This window comes from Cyrtonyx montezumae, unplaced genomic scaffold (genome assembly GCF_038088225.1).
Source record: "Cyrtonyx montezumae isolate F1298 unplaced genomic scaffold, pur_monq_1.0 scaffold_5, whole genome shotgun sequence".
Classification (NCBI taxonomy): Eukaryota; Metazoa; Chordata; class Aves; order Galliformes; family Odontophoridae; genus Cyrtonyx; species Cyrtonyx montezumae.
Window position 1 is genome coordinate 14,416,576 of NW_027072056.1, and position 23,101 is coordinate 14,439,676.

At 39.7% G+C, this 23,101-nt stretch overlaps 2 protein-coding genes across 4 annotated transcripts in view; one reads left to right on the top strand and one right to left on the bottom strand.

The window, feature by feature from the left end:
* The window catches only part of PSMD1 (proteasome 26S subunit, non-ATPase 1), a 59,987-nt gene that overhangs the window by 8,927 nt on the left and 27,959 nt on the right, over positions 1-23,101 (top strand). Inside the window, exons 9-16 of the mRNA XM_065748510.1 lie at positions 401-529; positions 1,402-1,490; positions 2,139-2,217; positions 2,755-2,928; positions 3,826-3,937; positions 4,565-4,761; positions 5,339-5,434; positions 5,961-6,025. Of these exons, the coding sequence (XP_065604582.1) occupies positions 401-529; positions 1,402-1,490; positions 2,139-2,217; positions 2,755-2,928; positions 3,826-3,937; positions 4,565-4,761; positions 5,339-5,434; positions 5,961-6,025 (941 nt within the window). The remainder of the gene's footprint in view (positions 1-400; positions 530-1,401; positions 1,491-2,138; positions 2,218-2,754; positions 2,929-3,825; positions 3,938-4,564; positions 4,762-5,338; positions 5,435-5,960; positions 6,026-23,101) is intronic.
* On the bottom strand, positions 11,638-22,352 carry HTR2B (5-hydroxytryptamine receptor 2B). Of its 3 annotated transcripts, none has more exons than XM_065748070.1 (4): positions 22,254-22,352; positions 20,952-21,595; positions 14,671-14,871; positions 11,638-12,767 (listed from the first exon to the last, which is right to left on the bottom strand). In XM_065748070.1, exons 2-4 carry the CDS (start codon positions 21,256-21,258, stop codon positions 11,887-11,889), a joined length of 1,389 nt encoding a protein of 462 aa, XP_065604142.1. In that variant the 5' UTR covers positions 21,259-21,595; positions 22,254-22,352; the 3' UTR covers positions 11,638-11,886. The 3 variants fall into 3 exon arrangements, with proteins under 3 accessions (XP_065604142.1, XP_065604140.1, XP_065604141.1); XM_065748068.1 differs by having other exon boundaries at positions 20,952-21,636; XM_065748069.1 differs by lacking the exon at positions 22,254-22,352 and having other exon boundaries at positions 20,952-21,653.

Here is a 23,101-nt window from a genome sequence, read left to right on the forward strand (position 1 = left end):
AAATAAAGTCTGTAGCTCAAAAGAAGATGCTGCAGGTCAGTGGTGTCGTATAAAGTGTTGTGGTTTTGTGGTCCTCTTTAATAAAACTTCCATGGAAATAACAGGTTTCCTCTTGCAGGAGACTCATCTGTAAGGTCAAACATAGCAGCTTGCAGAAAATCAGATGTTACTAATGTCTCTCACTTTCAATTAAAGAATACATTTCCTTTCATAGACTTTTTTTTCTCCCGCCTGTGCTCTTGCGCATAAAGGAGCTGGCTTACCTGAGATAGTTGGGCTTGTCCCTTTAGTAATATCTCTTTAGTCCCAAAACATGTCAGACTTTGGAATGCAGTGCTGGGAATATAATAGAGTGGGTTTTCACGAACTGTGTTTTGTTTCTTTTTATTTGTATATGAAGAACCCAGAACCCAAGGACCAGATCTCAAAAATGATTAAAATTTTAAGTGGGGAAATGGCTATTGAGTTACATCTGCAGTTTTTAATACGAAACAACAACACAGACCTCATGATCCTCAAAAACACAAAGGTAAGAGGTTTTGTAAATCCAGTTGTCTTGGGTTTGTCTGATTCATTATGTTATTTGTAAAATAACAGCATGTGGTAAGTAAAAGATCTTACTATCTTAGTGTGACCTCCCTCTCTTTTGAAGACCCAAATCTGTTTTGTTTGGAATACATTAACATTTAAAAATAGAATCTGTGAGGCCAGGCAAGAGCTGATAGCACCTGAAAAGGGCCATATAATCAGATTGTTTCAAATTCAACTGCTGTGACCTAATGATGACAGGCTGTTGTTAGCATGTTGCTTCATTCTAATGATTGGTAAGAGAAACTGGTCCCTTTTCCCCCCTTTTTTTTTTTTTGTGTTTACGTGGCAGTGAGATAGACCAACTCACCCTCCATCTGATTCTGTGCAAGCACTTGCTACTGGCTGGGGTGAAAGGGAGTCAGCAAAGACTATAAATTACAATATTCTGGTGTCTTGGTTGGGATGTTTTGTAAGACCAAGCTTTTAGCTTGACTAAATAAGTCCCTGTGTGCTCGGAGATAATCTGGACTGAAGATAGAACTGGTCAATTACTTGAGAACATCAGCAGCACACACTGCCCCACTTGGTTTGTAGAACCAGAAGTGGGGTGCTTCAGTTAAGCTGCAGTCAGAGTAATAGTGCCTCTGACAGAAGCTCATAGGAAGGATAGATTTGCACTGGAAGGATGCGTTGAGGATATATTAGAATGTATTAACAGTCTGTAATCTGTTTACTCTGATTAAAGGGAAATTGCTGGTGAAATTGAGCCTAATTACAACCCATTTTTCTAGTGTACTGGCAAACATATGACGTGGGTGGGGGCATGTCTTTTGCTGGCTGGTGATACTGTGATTGTTTTTGTTCTTTCAGGATGCAGTGCGGAATTCCGTGTGTCACACAGCAACGGTTATAGCAAACTCCTTTATGCATTGTGGTACAACCAGTGACCAATTCCTTAGGTAAATCTGTGGTGAGGAAAACCAGCATCATTTAGAGGTGGTTTGAACAACATTGTTGCCCTGCTTCACCTGATAGTTCCCAAAGAGTGGCTGCAAAACTCTGGGCTTAGAATAAGAGAAGGTCTGAAAGCCTTCAGAAGGAGGTAGTGAGAATTGAGTACTTTTTTCTGTCCTCACAAATTGGCTTTATTTGAATGGTAACCAAGGCTGGAGATCCATTTCTGTTCTCTTTTTTAGAGATAAATTGGAAAATTTCTGAGCTGGTGGTTGTCTTCTGTGGTAGAGGCTGATGTGGTGGGTTACTCTGGGAAGAGAAATGTCAGGACTGACTATACCCAGGAATTGAGAGAAGCCCCAGAAACTGAGCAAGTTTTTCCCACAGAACTAATAGGCTGCATATTGACTGGTTGTTCTCCATCCTTCTCTGAAATCACTGGTATCTACAAGTTTGACCAATATTAGCCAAGAATCAGGACTGATGAAGGGGAGAGGGGTACAAAATGCAATTATGACTGGCCTTCCTGCCTTCTGGAACTACCTTCTCTGTTGAAAGCAGTGCAGAGTGCTCTGAAACATTGTTTGCAGGCTGAGGAATAGACTGTGTGTAAAGTGTTGTCTAACCTGTCTTTTTTTTTTTTTTTTTTGCAGAGACAATTTGGAGTGGCTGGCCAGGGCCACTAATTGGGCTAAGTTTACTGCTACTGCCAGCTTGGGTGTTATACACAAGGTAGTGATACTTTCATTCATTTGTTCCCCTCTGTTCAGTAGGAGAGATTTACTTATGAATGCTGAAACTGTTGAAGTGGGGATTCAAAGTGATGTCAGTAATTCTGTGTACAACTTATCAGATGTGTCCCAGTTATAGCTTTTCCCTGGTGGGTGGGACATCTGTCCCGGATGCTGGGTGGGAGGAGTCTCTTTCTGGGTGGGTAGATTTAAATACTTATGTCACATATAAAGCTGTTTAGAAATAATAAGTCGTCTTTGCAATGGTTTTATTTGTCTTGATCCTCCCTGAAGTGCTCTAGTGAATAAATCAGTGTAGCTTCTAGCTAGATTTGTTCTGATTTACGTCTGTAATCACATGGTTGCAGATTCTCGTACTCGGGTGAATAAAATCTTTGCTGATAGTACAGCACTCAAAGGCTGATTTTTTTTTTTTTGTTGAGAAAGTAATGACTTGTTTAAATACTGCAAAGTGTTTGCATCCACTGTTTTCACTTTTCACATCTCATTTTCCCCTGGTGCTGGGCTGAACATGCAGGGACATGAGAAAGAAGCGCTCCAGCTAATGGCAACATACCTACCTAAGGACACCTCTCCAGGCTCAGCCTACCAGGAGGGTGGAGGCCTCTATGCCTTGGGTCTCATTCATGCTAACCACGGCGGTGACATCATTGACTATTTGCTGAACCAGCTTAAGAATGCCAGTAATGATGTATGTATTGGGTTCAGTGATGAACCTTGGTTTTGTTAGTAATATCCAGAAGGGTGCCAGTTGGTTTAAAAGTGGGAGGTTAGAAGTAACTAAGAATGTAACAGTGGTGACCTCCTGTGGGTTTTAATAACCTTTTGCAAGCAATTTAGATAAGACTTTTATCAAGTTCTTATGTATATGACAGTGAATCTTTCTACTTTTCTCTTACCCCATAATTATTTACTTTGTTCTGCTACTACACCTGCACTATTCAAGCTCTGTCAAATGAGTAAGGCATGAAACCCTGTAGGTTTATTGCTTCTTGCACGAAAAGAAGTGCTTTACTTCAACACTTAATGGTTGTAGACAAAAAGTCTCCTTTTAAGTTGGAATCAATCAGTATTTTTCTTAGCATGTTCCTGTATTCTCTTCTGAGAAATTCAGACTGCATCTTTGAAAGTTCTGTTAATGAATCCCACTCATCTTATTGCAAATACAGTGCCTTTCCTGTATCTGTTGTAGAACAACAGGAGAGGAAAATAGTTCAAGTGGGTACTGATTTACCTTTCAATTTAAATGCTATTACTAGGCAGCAATTTTTATGCATGGTACAACTTTATGGTACTGCCTAAGTCACTCAGTGGGGGAAAAGAGATAAAAGGTTCTAGAAAGTCTCATGTGGAAGGTTTCTAACACTCATTTATTGGCTTTGAAATGCCATTTTTAATCTAGCTGCTTCTCTCAACAGAGTTACTGCCTCAGGAGGTAAAAGTGACTTTTTTTTAACAGGTCAGAAGATCACTGAGTGTTTTGGGGCTGAAAGTTTGTAGGTTTATATCGATGGAAAGATATCTATTTCAACTGAAGCCATATTGCTAGTGTTTTATGATGACTCAACTTACACGTGTTTCTCTGTAGATTGTCCGACACGGTGGCAGCTTGGGTTTGGGTCTGGCTGCCATGGGGACAGCACGTCAAGATGTGTATGACTTACTGAAAACAAATCTGTATCAGGATGATGCAGTGACAGGTAAATGTTCAGCTTTCAGAGCAGGTAACCACCTGAGGCCTTATCATGCATCTGTTTTTCTCCAGATTTCCTGTTAGCAACATAGAGCACTTCTAGGTCACCTTAGTTGCATTTTGTTAATGAGCCTTTCCCTGAACAGCATGGTTCTTCAGTTATGTCGCCCTAACGGTCAGAGGTCCCATCAAGATTGGCACAGTGCCACAGACCAGTCATTAGTAAGATATGGTAGGTCTTTAAAGCAAAGTAAGAGATTGTTTGTTCTTAACTTTGTCATATGCTTATATGCATATAGTGTAATCTCCAGAGCCACATGCCCTTATTTTGGCTGAGAAACAGGCTTAAAGAAGCTTGTTGAGGGCTGGGGATCGCAGGAAAATTATCTCAGCATCTTTTGGCCCAAGGAAGAGAAATTTAGACTCAAAGGGGAAGGTCATCAAGATTTGTGACTATTGGGTTAGTGACTAGTGGTTGTCTTTGCAAGGTACATGTGCCTGTGAATGCTGGCACTGCTGGGCATGGTGACATTGAAGCGATCTCTTGACTTCCATTCTGTGTTGTTCTCTAGATGCAATATTTGCTGTTTTTTAGCAGTGTGTTTGCTTCATTTTGCTTTTCTGTTCTGCACAGGTGAGGCAGCTGGGCTGGCACTGGGACTGGTTATGTTGGGCTCTAAAAATGCTCAGGCCATCGAGGACATGGTTGGCTACGCACAGGAAACGCAGCATGAGAAGATCTTGCGAGGTCTTGCTGTTGGAATTGCTCTGGTTATGTATGGGAGGATGGAGGAGGCAGATGCTCTCATTGAGAGTCTTTGCAGAGATAAGGTGAGTTTAGCTGTGTGAGGTCATCTTGTTTCACAGATAACCCTCATGTCTTTTTCAGAAGTCTAAAACTATAGTGGGCTGCTTGTTTTGTTCCTGGAAGTTCTTATGTAGATTTGTAGTGGATCAGTTTCATGTGTTGCTTCATGCTGGTAAAAAAATAAAATAAAAAAAATACAAGAGCAACAGGCTTGGTCTTATATTTCCTTAGTCTGATACGTAGCTTTCATAACAGAGTGAGCAGCAATGAGCAGAACAGAATGTAATGGTTAAAACAGGTAAGACTGACTATAGGTAAGTTGTGCTTGACCTGTTCAAAAGCAGATAATGAGTAAGAAGCAGAGTAGCACATATGCCTGATACTCTTTAGCATCCCGTGTCTTAGCAACTTTCTGTCCCACTGAAATTGTCAGATGACACCACTGGTTTAGCCACTGTCCTATTACTCATCCACAAGAAACAGGAAAGCACAGAGGCTGTCTGCTTGCAGCTTCCAAGCCCAAGAGTGGAAAAGATTTGTATTTGGAATTACTGAGTTCCTAATTGGGTAGAGTTCAGTATTGATGTTTTTCTCTTCCAGGATCCAATTCTCCGTCGTTCTGGCATGTACACAGTTGCTATGGCATACTGTGGCTCAGGGAACAACAAGGCTATCAGACGCCTGCTGCACGTGGCTGTAAGTACTGTGATCTTAGGAGCACATAGTAAGACATCTATGATGAGAGAATAAGCCTATCACTTTGACAGGCTTTGTGCCTGTAGTGTTGCTGTTCTGGATCCGATCAGAGAATGTAAAGCGATGAAAACTTTCTTTAATACTGTGAATGGAAACAGTGGGGTTTTCTGACATTAGCATAAGTAGACTTTCAGCAAGAGAACCTCGTGTCAAAAAGGAATCTAGTTAAAACAAAATAGGATCCTAAAATAGTTGTTAGGAAGTGTGCAATGAATAGCCAGCAAGGTGGAAGAAAAAAAACAACTTTGGTCTTAAAAGGCGGGGTCTTCCTTCTCTTTGATAGTGTTCCAGTCACAGAATGTGAACCAGAGTGAAGCTGTTTCAACTAAGGTTTAGTGTAGTTGTTAACTTCCTTTCTGTATACATCTGTCTTCCTGATTAACTGGTGTGCTGAAAGCTGTTCCAAAATGTTAGAGTCCTCAGATATTTAAATTCTGTTCTGAATATCCTGTTTAATGCTTTGCAGGTCAGTGATGTGAATGATGATGTGAGGCGTGCAGCTGTTGAATCACTTGGTTTCATTCTGTTCAGGTACAGTATTTTCCTCAGTCACTTTCACAGCTTTTGATTTGATGTCTGTTTTTGTTTCCAATGAAATGTGTGCTGCACTGCTGCTTACATTAAATAACTTAATTACTTGCTGAGTGGATGTTGGAAAGTCAAAACAAAAAAAAAATCTGAGAGTGAATAAAACCTCAGTCTGAATTAGAAACATTCTCAAACATTCAGCAGACATTTAATGAGCCTTTCTGTGGGTTTCCAGACTTGTAGCTTCATATAACTCTATTCAGACAATTAAGCTGACAAACAGAATGAAAAATTAATAATGGCAAGATTGAGAGTTAATTAAAAATTAAATATGCAATGCTTGTACCAGACTCCATAAAAGCAGTGCTACTCAGACAAATGACAAATTGCTAAAACATTCCTGGAGATGGTGACTTGGCAAGATGAACCTGAAGGAGGATGTCAGAATAGCCTGTGCTTCCTTGGTTTTTAAGTTTGTATTGGTTGTCTAAAGTGAAGTTTGTTGCTGTACTGGTATTTTGTAGTGCTCTGCAGCTCTAAGTAAGAAGATGATTAGGTTTTGGATTTTTAGGTTGTTTTATAGGCATGTGTTTTTTGGGGGAATCGCAGAATCATAGGGGTTGGAAGGGACCTCAGGAGATCATTGAGTCCAGCTCCCCTGCCAAAGCAGGTTCCCTACACCAAGACACACAGGTAGGTGTCCAGGCAGGTCTTGAATATGTCCAGAGAAGGAGACTCCACAACCCCCCTGGGCAGCCTGTTTGTGTGTCATGCATGTGTGTGGATTCGTTCCCCCTTTGCATCACTCCTGGTTTGTTTTCCTTTCCCCATGTGTTTATTGTCACTGTGGTTTTTTAATCACTTTGGGGAAATTTGAAAGGTCCCCAGGAACTAAACTGTCTTCTTCTGTTAATACAGGAATTTGCATAGTCTGAGCTCTGAGCAAAGCTGTAGCCTTTCTGTATGTCTGGGAGGGAGGCAGTGCATGCCTGGTTCGATAGCTGTTTTCTAAAATCTTTGTTCACATTCTCCATGCATTAGTGGCAGTCTGTAAATTTATCTTATAACAAGCAAGTAACAGATGCTGAAAGCTGGTATTCAGAGTGTGTGTTACTGAGGCCACCAGTCCATTTGTCTTTAACCGAGTTCTTTCTCATATAGAAATTACTCTTGCTCTGCTCTGATTTGTCTGAAGCATGTTCCCATTGCAGTCAGCAGGTGTCAGCAGTCGTCTCTCAACATCTGCTCAGCTGCTTTCCTGAGCACAGATCATTCCTTGCTCCATAGCAATCTGTGTCTCTCCTGAAGCCAAAGGACCTGTTAAACTGGCTTCTGCATCTGTTTACAGAAGGAAAATTACACACAGGACTTCCGTAGTTGTAGGCTCTTTTTTTCCACACAGGTCATGGCAAAGCACTTTTGATCTCCGATTCTGAACAGTTGCAAAGCATAACTGGGTATAGGTAGCTGCCTACCAGAGCAAGAAGCTGTCAGGGCTCTGACCTACACCATGTGTCAGGTTTCTTGGAGCACTACAGCCTATCTGCTTCTTCAGATTTTCTCTCAAAATGAATGAGGAAAGCAATGAGCAAGGACTTAATAATTAAATCTGGCCAGATACATGAAAATCTGGAAAACCTCTGTCTGTTCTGTTTGCAGATACAGCACTATGTCAGCCCTGAATCTGTGGAAGTTGCTCTGTTATGAATTTTAACCGGTAGTTCTGGGCCTGTTCTCCTCACAGTCAGCAATGAGGAAATGAATTACATTAACTTCTGAATCTTTAACCTGTTCTGCAGTGACACAGATCTTATTCCACCACTTTTTTTTTTCTTTCCTTGCTGAGAAGTACAGTCCAAAATGTGCTTGAACAATAGGGAGGAACACACTCTTGTAAATGCAGTTCTAATATCCATGTTGCTTGGTAGGAATGGATTAAAATTTTAGCAGGGTATTTTCATAATTGGCTTCCGTAGACAGCAAGCTTATGTTAGGCTGTTGTAATAATTCATTCTTCTCATTTGATAACTCTCACAAAGTGCATGAGTTGTTTTGCTTTACGATGTAGCTCTGGGAGGGATTCCTTGGTTTGTCTAGCTTCAAACCCCGTGTTCACATGCAGAAGTGGAAGGGATTTTCTCCTTAGAGGGACTTGCAGGCTACCTCTGCGTAACTCTGTCGCTGTAAACTAAAAGCTGTGTTGCAATGCCTGAAAAGAAATATTAACCATCTGTGTAGGGATCTACAGGCTGATATTGCATTATCTTCCTTGTCTGCTGAAATAGTTACCTAGTGCTAATGGTGTGCACCATCCCATGCCAAAACTGCAGGTGTGCAGAGGCATAAACAAGTGATCTGTTAAGTTTGTCAGAATTCATGACTAAAATGGCATCTATTTCTTAGGACCATTGTCTGTTGAAGTCTAATTGGATTTACTTGTGCTAAATGCCATTAACAGTGTATCAGACACCGCTCAGTGATCTGAGAGTTGCTGGATGTATAGAGCTTGTGAACGAAGTGTTTTCTGATGGGAGGTAAACAACTCTGCAGCGTGGTGGGCTAGGTCCTAGATTGTGTGAAACTCATCTAAGGTGAAGGAGTATGACTGAAGTTCCTGTGAGAAGAGGTCTCACTGAATTCATTTTTTGTGTTTCCATAAAAGGGAATTGTGAAGTTGGTATCAGAACAGAAGAATAAATATGTTCAATGTGGTCTGCGTTTTTTTTAGGGAATGCATGCTGTTTCTGTGAGATGGAGCATGCTGGAGGTGTAAGTTCATCTGCTGAGCTGTGCACAGCAGCAGGGAGTGCACAGACTTGTGCTTCTCTGTGCCCCTCTGGTGGGAAATAACAGAATCCAAATAAAGGTGGAGCTGTGCAGTCAGGGTGGTAATTTCCTTGAAACCACCATTGGGAATGTGACAGTTCCTGACAGCTGAAGTCTACAAATTGGTGTCATAAATATCTAGTTCATTTTCTCCTTTTGTTACAGCTGTCTGAATGAGTGTTCTTTTTGGATTTGAGCTAAAAGTGTTATAAATGTCACATATACAGCTATTTTTAGGTAATAGAGTATGTTTGCATAACAGAGCATTCTGTAAGGCTTTTTGCTGCTTGCTTACCACATGAGTCTTCCTTGCCAGCGCATCATACGTACAGCCCTGTGTGCATTCAGGAGCACAGCTTGACTCTTAGGACCAGAGATAACAGAGCAGCACAGTAACTCAGTAAGATGGGATAGAACGCAATATAATAAAATCTGACAACATTAATGCAACAATATTTTGTCTTGACTTTAACATTTTAAACTTTCAATTTCATATTTTAACTTATAATTTTATGTGTGTCTGTGTGCACTTTTCATTTACTGGAAAAACCAACCAAAGAATGTGTAGCTACTTCATTCTTCAGAATTCATGAGTTGAGGTTTGGCTGCCATTTTAGAATGATGTTGTATTCTAGGTTATTTAGTTTTGCCTAGGAATTGCAGTATTAAATTTTCAATTGTGTTATGAAAGAAATAAAGTTTACATCATTCACCACTTAGTATGGATTAGTGCTTACCTGGATGACTGGCAGCATGTTGCTCTAGAAGCAAAGCAGTAGCAGCTGTGAGAGAATACATTTTCACAGCTAGTGAAAAGAAATTCCTGGTCTATCAACATTTAGCATATTAGATTGAACATGTGTGTTTTCTTCCTGATGGGTGTCTGTGCATGGAGAAATACTTTTTATTGTAGGAAGACTAGCTTTTGGTTAGGTTCTAGTCCTTTTGAGGTTTATGACTCAAAAAATTTAAGTATTGCTGCTGACTACATTCAGTAACTGGAATATGCTGAGTTTCTATTTCTGGTTATTGAAGTTGAGCTGGCTTGACAAAATACATCTTCTCAGGGATTGTTTCCTGCTTTGGAGGGTCTAACCTTAGACAGAGGCCTTGGAATCATTCTCTAAAGGATGTTTATGGCCAATGACTCCTACTGTCATTACTACCTGCAGACTGACAGGTGAACAAGAACAGGGTCAGGGCAAAGAGGACTCAGTTACCTCTTGTTTTTTCCAGACACTGAATAGTTATTTGTGATGTTCCTGCTGGAAAGGGAAGCTTTGAATTTATGCTTATGGTGGGACTATTAATCCAGTGTAGTTTGCTTCCCAGCTTTAGGACATCCCTCCTATTTTCTTCTTAGAAGACAAGTTTGGGACAGTTCTTTGCTTTGTTTTATTCCTACTCCCTTTCCCCTAGGACTTCAAAGTAATCAGATTTAATGAAAGGCTTTTTATTCTCGAATACTTTCAGATATGGGCATCTTCCACAGCCATAGCAGTCCGTCAGTTCTGGCTTTTAACTGCAGGATTCTCTTTAACAAATTTTGACTACTGAAAGAGGAGTAAGAGCAGTTAAGAGCTTATCCTAACTTCAGTGGCTATCACCAAAAAGGGTAGGAAGGAGAAAGATTACTGTAAGATTTCAGGAGATGTTTTTAATACTTTCTCCTGGAGCTCTGGCATTTGTTACATCAGGCTCTGTTTCGAAATTACATGTGTTTTAAATTAAATATATATAAATAAATGTTGAAAGGACATGTTATCTTTAGTACTTTCTGTTCCATGGGCAAAAAAATACCTAAGCTTTTTGCTGTACATAATTTAAGTGTGTAACTAAAGAGCTCTGAAGATATTAAATATGAAAAAAAAAAAGCCTGGGCTTAAATTTTACTGTAAATGGAAACTGTGGTGAAAAAAATAGCAAACTGGTGGCTTACTGTAAGAACTCCAACACCTTTGGGAGATCTGATTCTCTTCATAAAGAGGTATGGTCTGGGACTGTCAGATGCTTCAGATTTCCTAGACAACAGACTGTTAGCTTTTATGAATTGTGAAGAATTCTTTCTTTCCATTTACTGCTCTAATAGAATTAGAGTTGATTTACTACTGTGATGTTTGTGAGTGCAGACTGGGACCTATAATCTTATGACATTGGTCCAATGAAATCTTTTTGAGTAAAACTGAACTGTTAATGTGTACTGATCTAGATGCTACTGTTGCTTCTTAGACCCTTGTTTTTATTTTCAGTTGAGCTAGCTATTCTATCTGTAACTTTTCTATTTTGCATGAATGATACTGGATTAGGAATTGCTTTTACTGGAGTTGTAAAAGCCATAACAAAAGGAACTTTGATATAAGTTACAGTGATATTGCAGGCACTGCCTGTCCTGTTTTAGTCATTGATGTGTTATGGCCCTATTTTAGTTACATATTCATTTTCTTAGTATGAAAAGAACAAAGGGCAGTTTTCTGTGACAAATTTTACAATGCCAAGCTTGTTTATATGCAAGTGTAATGGAGGTGAATATATATATAATGTATATTTCTCTCAGAAATATATTTTATGGTTTGTGGAGTGGAAAGGTGTGCCTTTTGATATCTGTAGCTCATGATTTCATTTGTAATAACCTCAGCACACAAGAAAAGGTTGTACTTGAGTATACAGTATCAACAGAGGGAGCTATAGGAAGTAATGCAGTGTGTTTGCATGCTGTTTAAGCAGAGAAAAGCTCTGTAGGTTTAAATCAAGAGGCTGAAGATGATGAGGACTGAAGTCGGATTCTCACATTGATTTAGCTTTTATTTATTTCCCTCCTTCTGTGTGATACAATTTTGCTATAGGCATTGTTTGTCATGGAATGAAGTTGCCATTGTAGGGTTTGGGGTTATATAGAGACTTTAGAGGAAAAGAATTCTTATAAATTTATAAGATATTGCTTGCATAAATGAAACAGTAGTATTTATAACCTCTTATACCACAGTCACCTGGAGTAATGGAGATGGTAACACTATGATGTGGTCACAGCTGTCATTCCACTATACATAGCTTACTTGCTCTTCTGTTTTATCAACTTCATTCTCTGTGAGCAGCAGTGTATCCAGCAGAATGGCTGATGATGCTTGGGTGGGTGAGTTTCTCAGCCTCATTGGGCTCTGGTACATAATGGGGTTAATCCCATTTCTCATCCCATGCATAACAAAGAGCTTGGAATTTTCAGTCACAGAATTTCTGAAAGAGATTCTTCTGGAACACTTCCGGAGGACCTTGGTAGTCTTTGTGGTCCGATAGCTGCAAGTGATATACCTGCTGAAAGCCTCCCTAAATGTTTTGTTGAAGAGAGTGTAGACAAGAGGGTTCACTCCTGAGGATACATATCCTATCCAAACAAATATTTCCATGAGCTTTTGAAAAACCTCCTTGTTACAAGAGTTGCAGAGGACTGAACTTATGTTAGTTATGAAGAATGGGCACCACATCAACAAGAAAAGAAAAAATACAATTCCGAGAACTTTTGATGCCCTTTGTTCGTTGGTTATGGTTTGCATGGATTTCCTCCCAATGGTAGACATTCTGCAGGTGGGCATATTGTTGGTCAAAGCTTTGTCTTTTCTGGAGCCGTTCAGCATGGCCACCTTTTCTGGTGAGCAGGCAGGTGTAGTGTCACGCTGAAACACTGTGGACACTGTTGACCAAGTGAAGCGTTGAGGTGTCTTGTTGATCAAATAGGCCTTCTTGCGTAGCACTTGAATTGTCAGAAAATAAGTGACTATCATAATAGCAAGGGGAACGAAGAACGCAGCCACTGATCCATACAGAATGAAGTCATGGAAGCGATCCGGTGTCAGAACACATGTAATATTTGCAGAGTTGCCATTTTCATCTTCAATTCCTCTGATAGGGACTGGAATAGCAATACCTAGAGGACAAAAACCAAGTACTTAAGTATTTGCTTGCAGTCTCCACTTTGGACCCGAATCCTCAGTTTTTAGAGAAAGATGGTTTCTGAACTCTTTCTAAAGTACAGTGTGACTTGAGAAAACATGAGTAGTTGAGAGCATCACATGGGCATTTGGGCCAGTAGTACTTTGTGAAACTTGGCAAGCTCAGTTTTAACAGAATGCCCCCATTTTTGTTCTTTTAAAATCAGATTATAGGCAAGCCATAGAAGTTCAGAATGCAGTATGAAGTTGCCAACATTTCTAGTGCAAAACTCATGAATTGCTATGACTCTAGTCATTGAGATTAGAGTGGATTTTTCCTCTCATGAAATGAATTTCCCTAATGCTGTCTGCCCCCTTATTTTTTTCCTTCTTAGTTGACTTCAAGTTATTGGACACAGCTGATTTTTTTCACTCTGCTTGACTTTCATATATACAAGTAGTTAAATAGATGCCAGAATTATTCAGTGTGTGTGTTTGAGATGGTTTTGTTGTTTCAAGTCTCTTGGATATTTAAGAGTGTTTAAATGAGGCTAGCTTGCTTGCTAGTTCTGTAATTCAACACTTTAAAAAAAAAAAAACAAGCTAGCAGTCTTGTCTTTTAAATGAATTTTTTATAACTGCTAAATTACAGTCAGCACTTCATTTGCCAGCAGTCTGACATTACAACAAAAACAACAGGTTCCTTGCTGTCTGGTGATGGTTATTTGTGCTACGTTTCCTGATACCACTTAAAGATCTAGGGATTTACAGTATTCCTCTGCTTACTGAAGTTGGCAGGGGCAGCATTTCCCTTCAGCCACTTGACCCCTTCCTTGAGAAGAGGCACGCCTCTGGATACAGCAAGCATTTAAAATCAAGGTTGAATTACATTAACCTTCGATTTGGAGAAAGGAGGCTCTACTGTGGAGTACTCTTGTGTTAGATAAAAAGAAATGGAAAGTGCAGCACTGATTAATAACAATAAATCAGGTATTAAAAGGTCAACTTTTAAGTGTCACATCTCATTAAGCATTTCCTTTTTTTGTGATAAAATAGAGATGCATCTTTTCTCCTGTCATCACGGTTCTGCCAGATATATTTATTTTTAAGTTTAAATTTCTGTTTTTGGGCATGTATGCTCAAGTCAAGAAGATGGATGTACCTATTCTTTTATGTGTCGCTGGCTTAAGTAATCTAGAATAATTCTTTCTCTTTTGCACACGGCGTACAGTACTGTGCCTATTGCTGCCTGCGGTGCACTTTACTCACTGGAATTCAATGTTTTCACTGTCCTAGCTCATTTAAAGGATTTTCTTTAAGCAGTGAAGACAAGTGAGGTGCCATGAGCACAACAGGGAGACGCTAATAAATATTTATACGTTTGCATCCTTTGTATCTCCTGTTGGCAGATTTTTTTACTTAAAGGCATTTCTGTATGGTATGTTGTCAGTGCATGGTAGTCTTCACTGTGACTGTTAACAGCTGCTCATTTATCTTCTAGTCTTTGGTGTGAGTAATTAACTTTTTTTTTACTAGCTTGAGACAATTTTAAGTAAGGCACTGATTTTAAAATTGTATTCATAGGGATATATATTAGATTGTTTCCACAGGAACATGGAATCTTGCTTTCCCATGAGACATGCTAGCATGCAGATGTTGTCTTCTAACTCTTGGAACCACGAATTATAATGATGGTTACATCTACGTAGACCTTGACCTTTCTGGTAAACTTGATGAGCAGCCTACTCAGACAGACTTTTGATGTAGCTGTGTATGATCCAAGTGGTGGACTTAGGCCAACCCAGATTGGCCAGATTTGTCTTTGTGCCCAACTTTCACCTATTGTTTTATACATGAAAAGCTTCTGCATTGTTTTTCCAGTCTCAAAGCCTCACATACCTACTGAAACGAGCCAAACAACGATGATTTTGATGGTTGTTGTAGCCCATGAATTGTACTGGCTGGCCTGGATTGGCTTTTTAATCGCAATATAGCGGTCTAGTGAGATGGCACAGAGGTGCATTATGGAAGCTGTGGAAAAGAGGACGTCAAGAAACAGCCAAATGGGACACAAGGCTGTTGGAAAAGGCCAGGCATTGTCTGAAAGAGAACAGAAAACTCATTAGAATCTTAGATTTTTGCAAGTTTGTAGTGTCTTTTTTTTTGTTTCCCAATTTGGTATCAGTACCCTTGAGAAGCTCATAATCCTATAGAAACTGAACTTTGCCACCACCACTGTTGGACTGTATTATTTTTTTTTTACTTCTAACTGGAATAGTTGCTGCCATCATACTGATCAGGCTGTTTGTGCATTATAAATCATTCCCTGTCTTTCTTTCTACTTTAGATCATAAGCTCTTTGTAGCAAGGACTCTGGATTAAAACAGTGAAACAGATTTTTAAAAATGGGGCAACACCCTAATGTTAAATAACTTTTTTTTTTCAGCTTTGTCTTTCTGATAGTCCTCTGATCTAGAGGAGATAGCAGGCTATCATATTATCTTAACCTCGAAGTTAGCAGTAATCTTGGAGAGTGAATGTATGAGATCTGTAAATGAGCACTGTGTGCATTATTAAGGCTTTGTGGTATTCAGTGTTGCAGAAGGTAGGTGTGTTTTGGGGCTAGGTCTTCTTTACCATTTTTTACGTTTCTAAACTGAATGAACTTCACTGAAACTGAATTCTTTCATAACTGCTTGATTTTTTGCTTTCAAAAAAATCAACCTGTTTGTATTGCGATCCAGTGCAAGTGATGTTCAAGTAGAAATTCATCATAGTGCTGTGTGTGTGTCTGCAAGAACATTTGACAGTCCTGGAAATGACTTTGTGAATGCAGAAGTTTCTTCTATTTCTTGTTGTATCAGTTGATCTACTTTAATTCTCTCCATATGAAACTGATATGTGTTTGATCAGTACGTTCATTAAAAGCATCGTCAGAGAATTCAGTTCTTTGTTGAATGATGATTAAGGGAAAAAATATTGTAATAAATCAAACTGTTTTAATCACCCCACTCCAAATAAATAGATCTACGTGCTGAGAATGCCAAATGATGGAAAATATCGTAATGCTCAATCTTATCAGTGTGGTAATGGCACAGCAGTTTGACATTAACAATTTTTCTCATAATATGTCTGATAGATGGGAGTGATATGGTGCTACCTTTGAAATGTAAGCCCCAGAAGATGGAAAATTTTATGAAGTCAAACACAGTGTGCACTTTTCTGCATTGCTGTGTGTGTTTGGGAACTTTCCCTGTAGATGTGAACAATAAACTGAACTCCCTCCAAAAATAGATATCTCCATTGTACTTATGCTTCAAAAAATTGTCATTGCAGGTATGAGGAAGTGATAATTAGTGTGTTACGAAAAAGTTACCAATGTTCTGATTTTTTTTTTGTCTACACTTTCAACTGGCAGTGAAGTATTGCCCTTGAACAACAACAAAAAAGGAAAATCAAAATGCCTTGTTTCGTTCAACCAGAAAGCAACCCAGAAAAAAATATACAGTTAAAAGAAATAATTCATCTGAAAATCATAGAAACATATTCTGAGTTGGAAGAGACCCACAAGGATCATTATGTTCAGAGAAGTAGGACTACTACTAAAGTAGGACGTGAATAGTGCAGGGTTAGCACAAATAAAATGTGAACAGTGGAAAGTGTGTTCTGTATAGCACAAAGAGCACTGCTGGGTTTCAAGTAAACACCTAACACTGCTGCTGAGAGTGCATACGTGCTGATCCCTAGGTTATAAGTGCTATGCTTTCTGGAGAATAGTAGTGTAAGTTATTTTCATTTTCAGCTTTCTTTTTTTGCAGAAGAAATCCCTCAAATACTTCATCCAAAAGCTGCTTTTCTTTTTAATATAATGTATGAAAACAGCTTCCTGATGCAGGGCAACTTTGTGAGTTTTATGAGCTGTAGAGTTAGTTGGTAAGTGCAACAGAAAAGAAACCTAGTTTTTCTTTGGAACTGATTGCAAAAGGCAGTAAGTTACCACACTTGGGATTATAGAACTATGTGCTATTTTCTGTGCATAAGACATTTTTTTTTATCCAGACAAAATCAGAGTAGACTTTAAATGCAGTAACTGAAGAGAGTTGATGAGCATGGTTATATCTGAACAAATACATAGTGAAACTCTGTACATAAATCCTGAAGTCTCAACTGGTTCTCTAGGACTCGTACAGTGGCATGCATTGCTTTTATTTCTTGTTTGTACACGTGTTAGAAGCTCTGTGCCTAGCATGGGAGTGACTGCTGTCAGCTTGGTGATGTGTGTTGGTGGCGTGTGCTGCTGTCTGCTTGTTGTGTTCGTTTGGGAGGAGGGAAAAAGCAGAATATGAATTCTTCTCAGGATCCAGAAAGCATCTTTGACCCCTGAGAACAAGCAGTTGAGTTCCTGCTTTTTATATTTTATACTGAAGGTAAATGGACAAGTCGTGCCGAACGGTGTGGGGGGGTGAAAGTGCTAGAGGGTCAGACTGTTAATTCTCCTGCTACAGATCCGTACTGGTGGAGCAAACCAAAGCTTTAAATGATTTACTGTGCTGAGATTCTCCACTTCGTTTTTCTTTGGGAGTTGAAATGCTGATCTTAACCTACTGGATTGGACCCTTATTTATTTTTTTTTCCCCCTAAAGCCTGGGTTAAATGACAAGCCTGCCTGCCTGAAATTTTGTCTGTTTTCTCTGGCTTAGGTGGTATAAGATAAAGAAGCTTCCTACAAACCTGGTCTCAGACCCTCCTAACCGCAGTGCTGCTGCAGCAGATTTTCCTTATTTTTAGTTATTACATGACAAAATATATGCTTTCCCATTTGTCTTGCACCTTGAGAGTTAAGATGAGCTTTTACCACAACTGTCTGTCCTTCAAGAAAATCTTTATTTACAGAAAGATTGATGTATAGGAAATACCTTGAAAATGTGCATTGGTTTAAGGATTACACATGTATACGCACCATTGAAGATAGTTTGTTCTCTTGCTACGAGGGCTGCTGAAACATGCTGCTTGAAAATGATTCTGTGATCAGAATCGTTTTGCTCCTGGTAGATAATTATATTTTTACTGGGAAGGAAATTGATATTTTAATCATCAGCCGACTTTAAGCCCAGCCTTTAATCTCCAAACTGTGGTGTGTGGGTTCATCGCAGCAGCGCTCAGCTTTGTGGACTCGGGAGGCCTGGGCTCCCCAGGCTGCTGCTGTGCTGTCTCCCTCCTGAGCTGCTTGCTCATTTCTCCTCTCCAATTGCACTTTCAGCAATACTTTGCTGCTGTGCAGTTCTTTGAATTTTACCTATGGAATCTTTTTGTTAGAATTGCTTTGTCAAAAATGAACCCTGGTTTCCTTACTTATGTTCAGATTTGAGATTTTGGACAGCAGTCCTCTTGTTATCACAAGTGAGAAGGAAAGATTGGCCATGGTTCATAATCAGTAATGGGAGAAGGTTGACTGTGATTGCTTCTGTCAAGTTTTGAAAGTCATGGTTTGCAACCTAGGGCAATCAGCTCTGCCTTTTGATTTCTAAATGGATGCATCTGAGGAATAAACAAATAATTTAAAAGATGGCACTGTCTGCAAATAAGCCACTGCTCGTGGAACATGGACAACAGACTTTTTCTGCTTCAGGCTTTGCAAATTAGAGGCTCTTTCTTAAGAATTTGCTAATTTCACCATCTGATGAATAGCAGCAGCTTTGTTTTGCTTCAGTACTTCTACGTTTATGAGTGTAGGTAACTTTGGAAAGCTAGATTTCAGAGAGTGCAATTATTTCCTAATGTGCCCACCTTTTTGTAGAAGAAATGAGAAGGATTTAGTAACCAATAAAAGCTGTGAACTGTTTGTGTATTCTGACACCTGCACTCTTAAACAAAATTGTAGCGTATATTCATCCTATAGTACATTTCAGTCACCTTACCTAAAAGAGGAAATCTGCTGCTCGTGCCTGTGAGTTGGTTATGGATTCTGCTTGTTTTTAAAGGGAATTCTTTGTGATTTCAGCAGCCTGTTTCTGAAGACTGTTCTGTAACCGTATCATCAGTGTGCGGAGCCGTTATCTGTAGTAGCTTTTGCCTACGAACACTGTGACACTAATTTGTCCAAAACTGTTTAATGTGACAGTGTTTTCGTTCACACCTATTTCCTCAAATATTCTCTTTATAATTAGATATCAGTTCTGAATCAGAAGCATAATATTTATATTACGTATCTAGAAACTGCACATAGCCATTGCATTATGACAGGATCATTCCTGTGTGGAGGTGCCAGGAGGCTGGATGCAGTTGGCCTTCTGACTATCAGTGATTATTCTGTGTTCAGGTGGTTATCTGGGTAAGGTAACTTCCAGATTTAGATCTGGTATGTGCCATTCTTGCTCGATTCCACAGGCTACTGATGTTTTGCTCATATTTTGAGCTTCTACAAGCACTTCAGCATTTCCTTCCAGTTCATAAAGCTGTTTTTCTATTTTGGAGCCAGAGAGAAATGTGAGAAATTTCAGTTTTAACCTCTGCTACATAAAAGACTGGTTGCAATCTCACTAAAGTTAGTTGCAATTAACTGCTTTCTTGTGTATTTCCTGCATCATGAAAGATGTTTTTGTTTATAAAGATTCCTGTGATGCTTTAAACTGTGTAACTGGGATTAAGCACCAGATTAATTGGGAGAGATTGAGAAGCAATATACTCTTTATTAAATTTAAAAAGAAGTTATTGAACTGGCATAACTGAAAAGCAACACCCAAACCTTCACAAAGTCCGAAACCTTCTATTTCTATTGGTAGCTAAACAATTTTAAGTGGTTTTATAATGATCTGTACTTTTATAACAATCAGTATTTTTATTATTTCTGTTATTAATGAGGTCTTTGGTAGGAACTAAGCAGTTACAGTGTCTGTGAATTGGCATTTGCATTCAGAAGTTTCTCACCTCTACACACACTTCTTTTTCAAGGTAGAAATCCCTGTCCCAGTTTTGTACATTCTGTTGTCTGTGTAGAATCTGCTGCTTGAAATATGTCTTTTTAATGATATCTGAGTATCCTACCCTGATACCCTGAATTCTGACCTCCAATTCATAGACTGCTAAGGAAGAAACGGTCAGGAATGCACAGAAATTCAGTGTCACTTAATGAATAAATACATTTATTAGTATGTGATTCCAATCCCATGCAGCAAACAAAGCTACTGATGCACTTTCTGAAGTAAAATTTGATTGTGTTTGTTTGTTGCTTGGGCAACTCCTAAAGACCCAGCACAGGGAAAATGAACCCCTGCTGTCTTTCATTATGCAGGACTCAGTGGTACCTATACCCTAAAGATAATTCTGTAAATCCTTAAGTTTTTGAAAAATCTGTACTGCATTGATGCATTTTTTTTACATTAGTATAATCCTAAAATAAACCATTTTAGATGAAACATTCTTGAAGAATCTTCAGAAGTAAAAAAGCCACTTTCCCGTGGATCTGTTTCTGATTAGTTGTCAAAAGTAGTATTTGATATAAAGCTGGACATGAGAAAATATGAAAGTCATGCTTGTTCTGTAATGACTAACCAGAAAGAAACTGTCACACCCAGTGTATGTTTATATAGAAAAAAGTCTGTTTTATTCCATATGAGCCAGATTGAATGGTGATTCTGAGTTTGAAGATGTCAGGTACACAGATGGACTGAGGCTGCCCTGATTGATAGACAGATACAGGAGTTCTTTTGGATGCTTTACAGACCTCACCATTTTTCTCAGAGCAGGAGAAAATCGGTTTCCCAGAAACTGAAACTGGTAAAACTCATCATCGGTGCTTCCAGGAACCATATTTTTAAGAGATGACTGCCTGTCATTAGTGTAATATCCAGTACAACAGATTCCAAGGTTGTGCTAAAGTTGCTGGAAACAGTGATGCACTGAACACAGCGTGAGTTGCTATGTCTCCTCTGATTAGTGTCAGCTGTAAGTCTCGGGTGCTTTTTCAATGGTTTGTTTCAAAAGAAAGAATATCCACTGAGGATATTCGTACCATGAAGGCATTAGAATGCATTATGGTTAGAGGGAGAAAGGGTTTAGCCCTCATCCAAATGATATTTGAAATCTCCATAGCGGAAAGCAAACAACTTTTCTGTTTAAATCAGACTTCCCAGAATTGTACCCGGTATGCAAGCCTGACGAAACGAACGTGCTGTACTCACCAAACAGTATAATGAGAAGGGCAATCGGCATCACAAACAGTCCCACGAGCAAATCCGCCACCGCCAAGGATGTTAAAAAGTAGTTGGTGGCATATTGCAACTTTTTCTCCAGAGATACTGCCAGGATGACCAGGATGTTCCCACCGATGGTGGGGATGATCACCAGTAGGATCAGTAGCGCTGCCCAGCGCACTTTGTTTCCTTGCTCATCATTCGGGTAGTTCTCTTTGGGTTCTGTTACCGAGAGAGGTGACAAAGATCCATTTCCAGCTCCAGACCCATTCAAGAAGTGTAAAGGATGAGGCATCTTTGTGTCCAGCAGGACGTGTCCGAGAGCTGTGTTCCGTGCAGGAATTGTGTACGGTGCAACAGTTCAGGGTGCCACTGTGCTCCAGGATGGTCCTGAGGAAAGGCCAGCATGGTCAGTATGGTAAACTGGTCATCTGCTATTTTGAGGTACGGTAACCATGTCAGAGCTCACATCCAGTTGTTGGTTTTTTTCATCCCGTGCCTTACTGGGTGTGATGAGGTCTTAAAAATGCAAGTCCTGTGTTGCGTCCATCTCTGGCTGTTAGGGCTGATGGTCTGACATCCCTGTATAGCGAGGTTCAGCTCTCAGAAGATTGTACAAGAGGATTCAATAGCTGAGAATAGTAAGCAGTTCATTAGCTCCCATCTTTTGCCGCTGTAGGGAAAAAAAAAGAAAAAGTGGTTGATGAATTTGGATGCCAGTTATTTTCCCTCTAGCTACAGTGTACGAAAGTTGGCTGTTTGTAAGCACAAACCAATGCAGACAGATGCTGTTGTTGTGTGTGCGTGCAAATCCTCCTCTCCCCAGTGCCTGCTCTCTGGCAGCATGTGCCTAGGCAGGTGGCAGTCCCCATGTTTCCTCTCATTAAGAATCCTGTTTCTCTGGAGAGGGTCACCCCAAAAATATCTTCAGAAATGATGCATATCATTCCTGTTTTATTCTCTACAGTCCCTACTTTATCAGGTGAGTGTCAGGAAGCTGCAGACAATAAAACACTGGTGACAGTCCCAAGGGGACTGTTAAGATTTACGGAATTGAGACCTCTAAATTTACCCATTCCTTCAAGGGGGGTGACTAAACCTCCTTTTGTTTTTGTAATCAGGGCTTCTATGAAGCATAGCATTTTCTCTCCCTCTCCCCTCTCAGCTCTGCTTAAGACTTAATGCTTACATTTCCCCCTCCAAGCAGACGTTAAAGGAGTTCTGTCCTTAGCTGAAGAGTTACTGAGAAGACTTGATGTGCTGTTAAGTCTCAGGTGAAGAAAGCCTTACCTTTTCCTCTTGTGTTTCAGTAGAGTTTGCTTGTATCCAGGAAGATCCTCTGTGATTTGTTCTTTTTCATCACATGGTGGATTTTAAGATAAGATTTTTTTTGTTTTCTAGAAAGCCAGTTGTCCTTTTATTAGTGTTTCTGATTCTTCTGAAGTACGTCTCTTGTGCGTTTGTTAGCACTTAGCATTTCTTTTAACACCAAGATGAAGATTTCTCTGTGGGGAAAACTGCTTTTCTTACCCAGGTATTTTCTCCAGCTCTTGAATGCAGGAAAACATTCTTGCTGCATTTAGAAAAGATAAAGATAAGATTTCCTTTTTTTCTGTCCTTCTTTTTCCATTCTTTTGATGATATCACTTATACGGTTAGCGTGGTCTCATTTTTTCATGGTCTCAGTTTTCTTTGTTCATTAGCAGAACTTGCAGTCTGCTGCTACTCATTGTTTGCGGACTTGCTCATTCCGGTGCATGCTGCTCCAGAGCTCAAAAGCAGGGAAATAAGTGAGTGGGGTCTTGGCTGGAAAAGAGCCAGCGAGCGTTGGTAGATCCCGTGCTCCAGCCCTATAGCGTATGTCCCCCGTAGCCGTGTCGGGATGTGCAGATCCTGCTAACAACCCTTCCTGCTACAACATCCTAACTCTGTGCAGGGCAGCATGTGTGCATATGTGTGTGGCTGCTCTTGCTGCCTCTCTCTGGTCGGAAGCAGAGTTAACCCTACGGAGTTCTGCTGCCACGGAAACGCTCTGATTAGCACACAGTTTTAAGCTTGTGGGCTGTTACTTTAAATCTTTCTACTTGCAGCTGCTTCTTCTTATTGTGAATATTCTTTTTTGTTACCTTCCAGCTTTC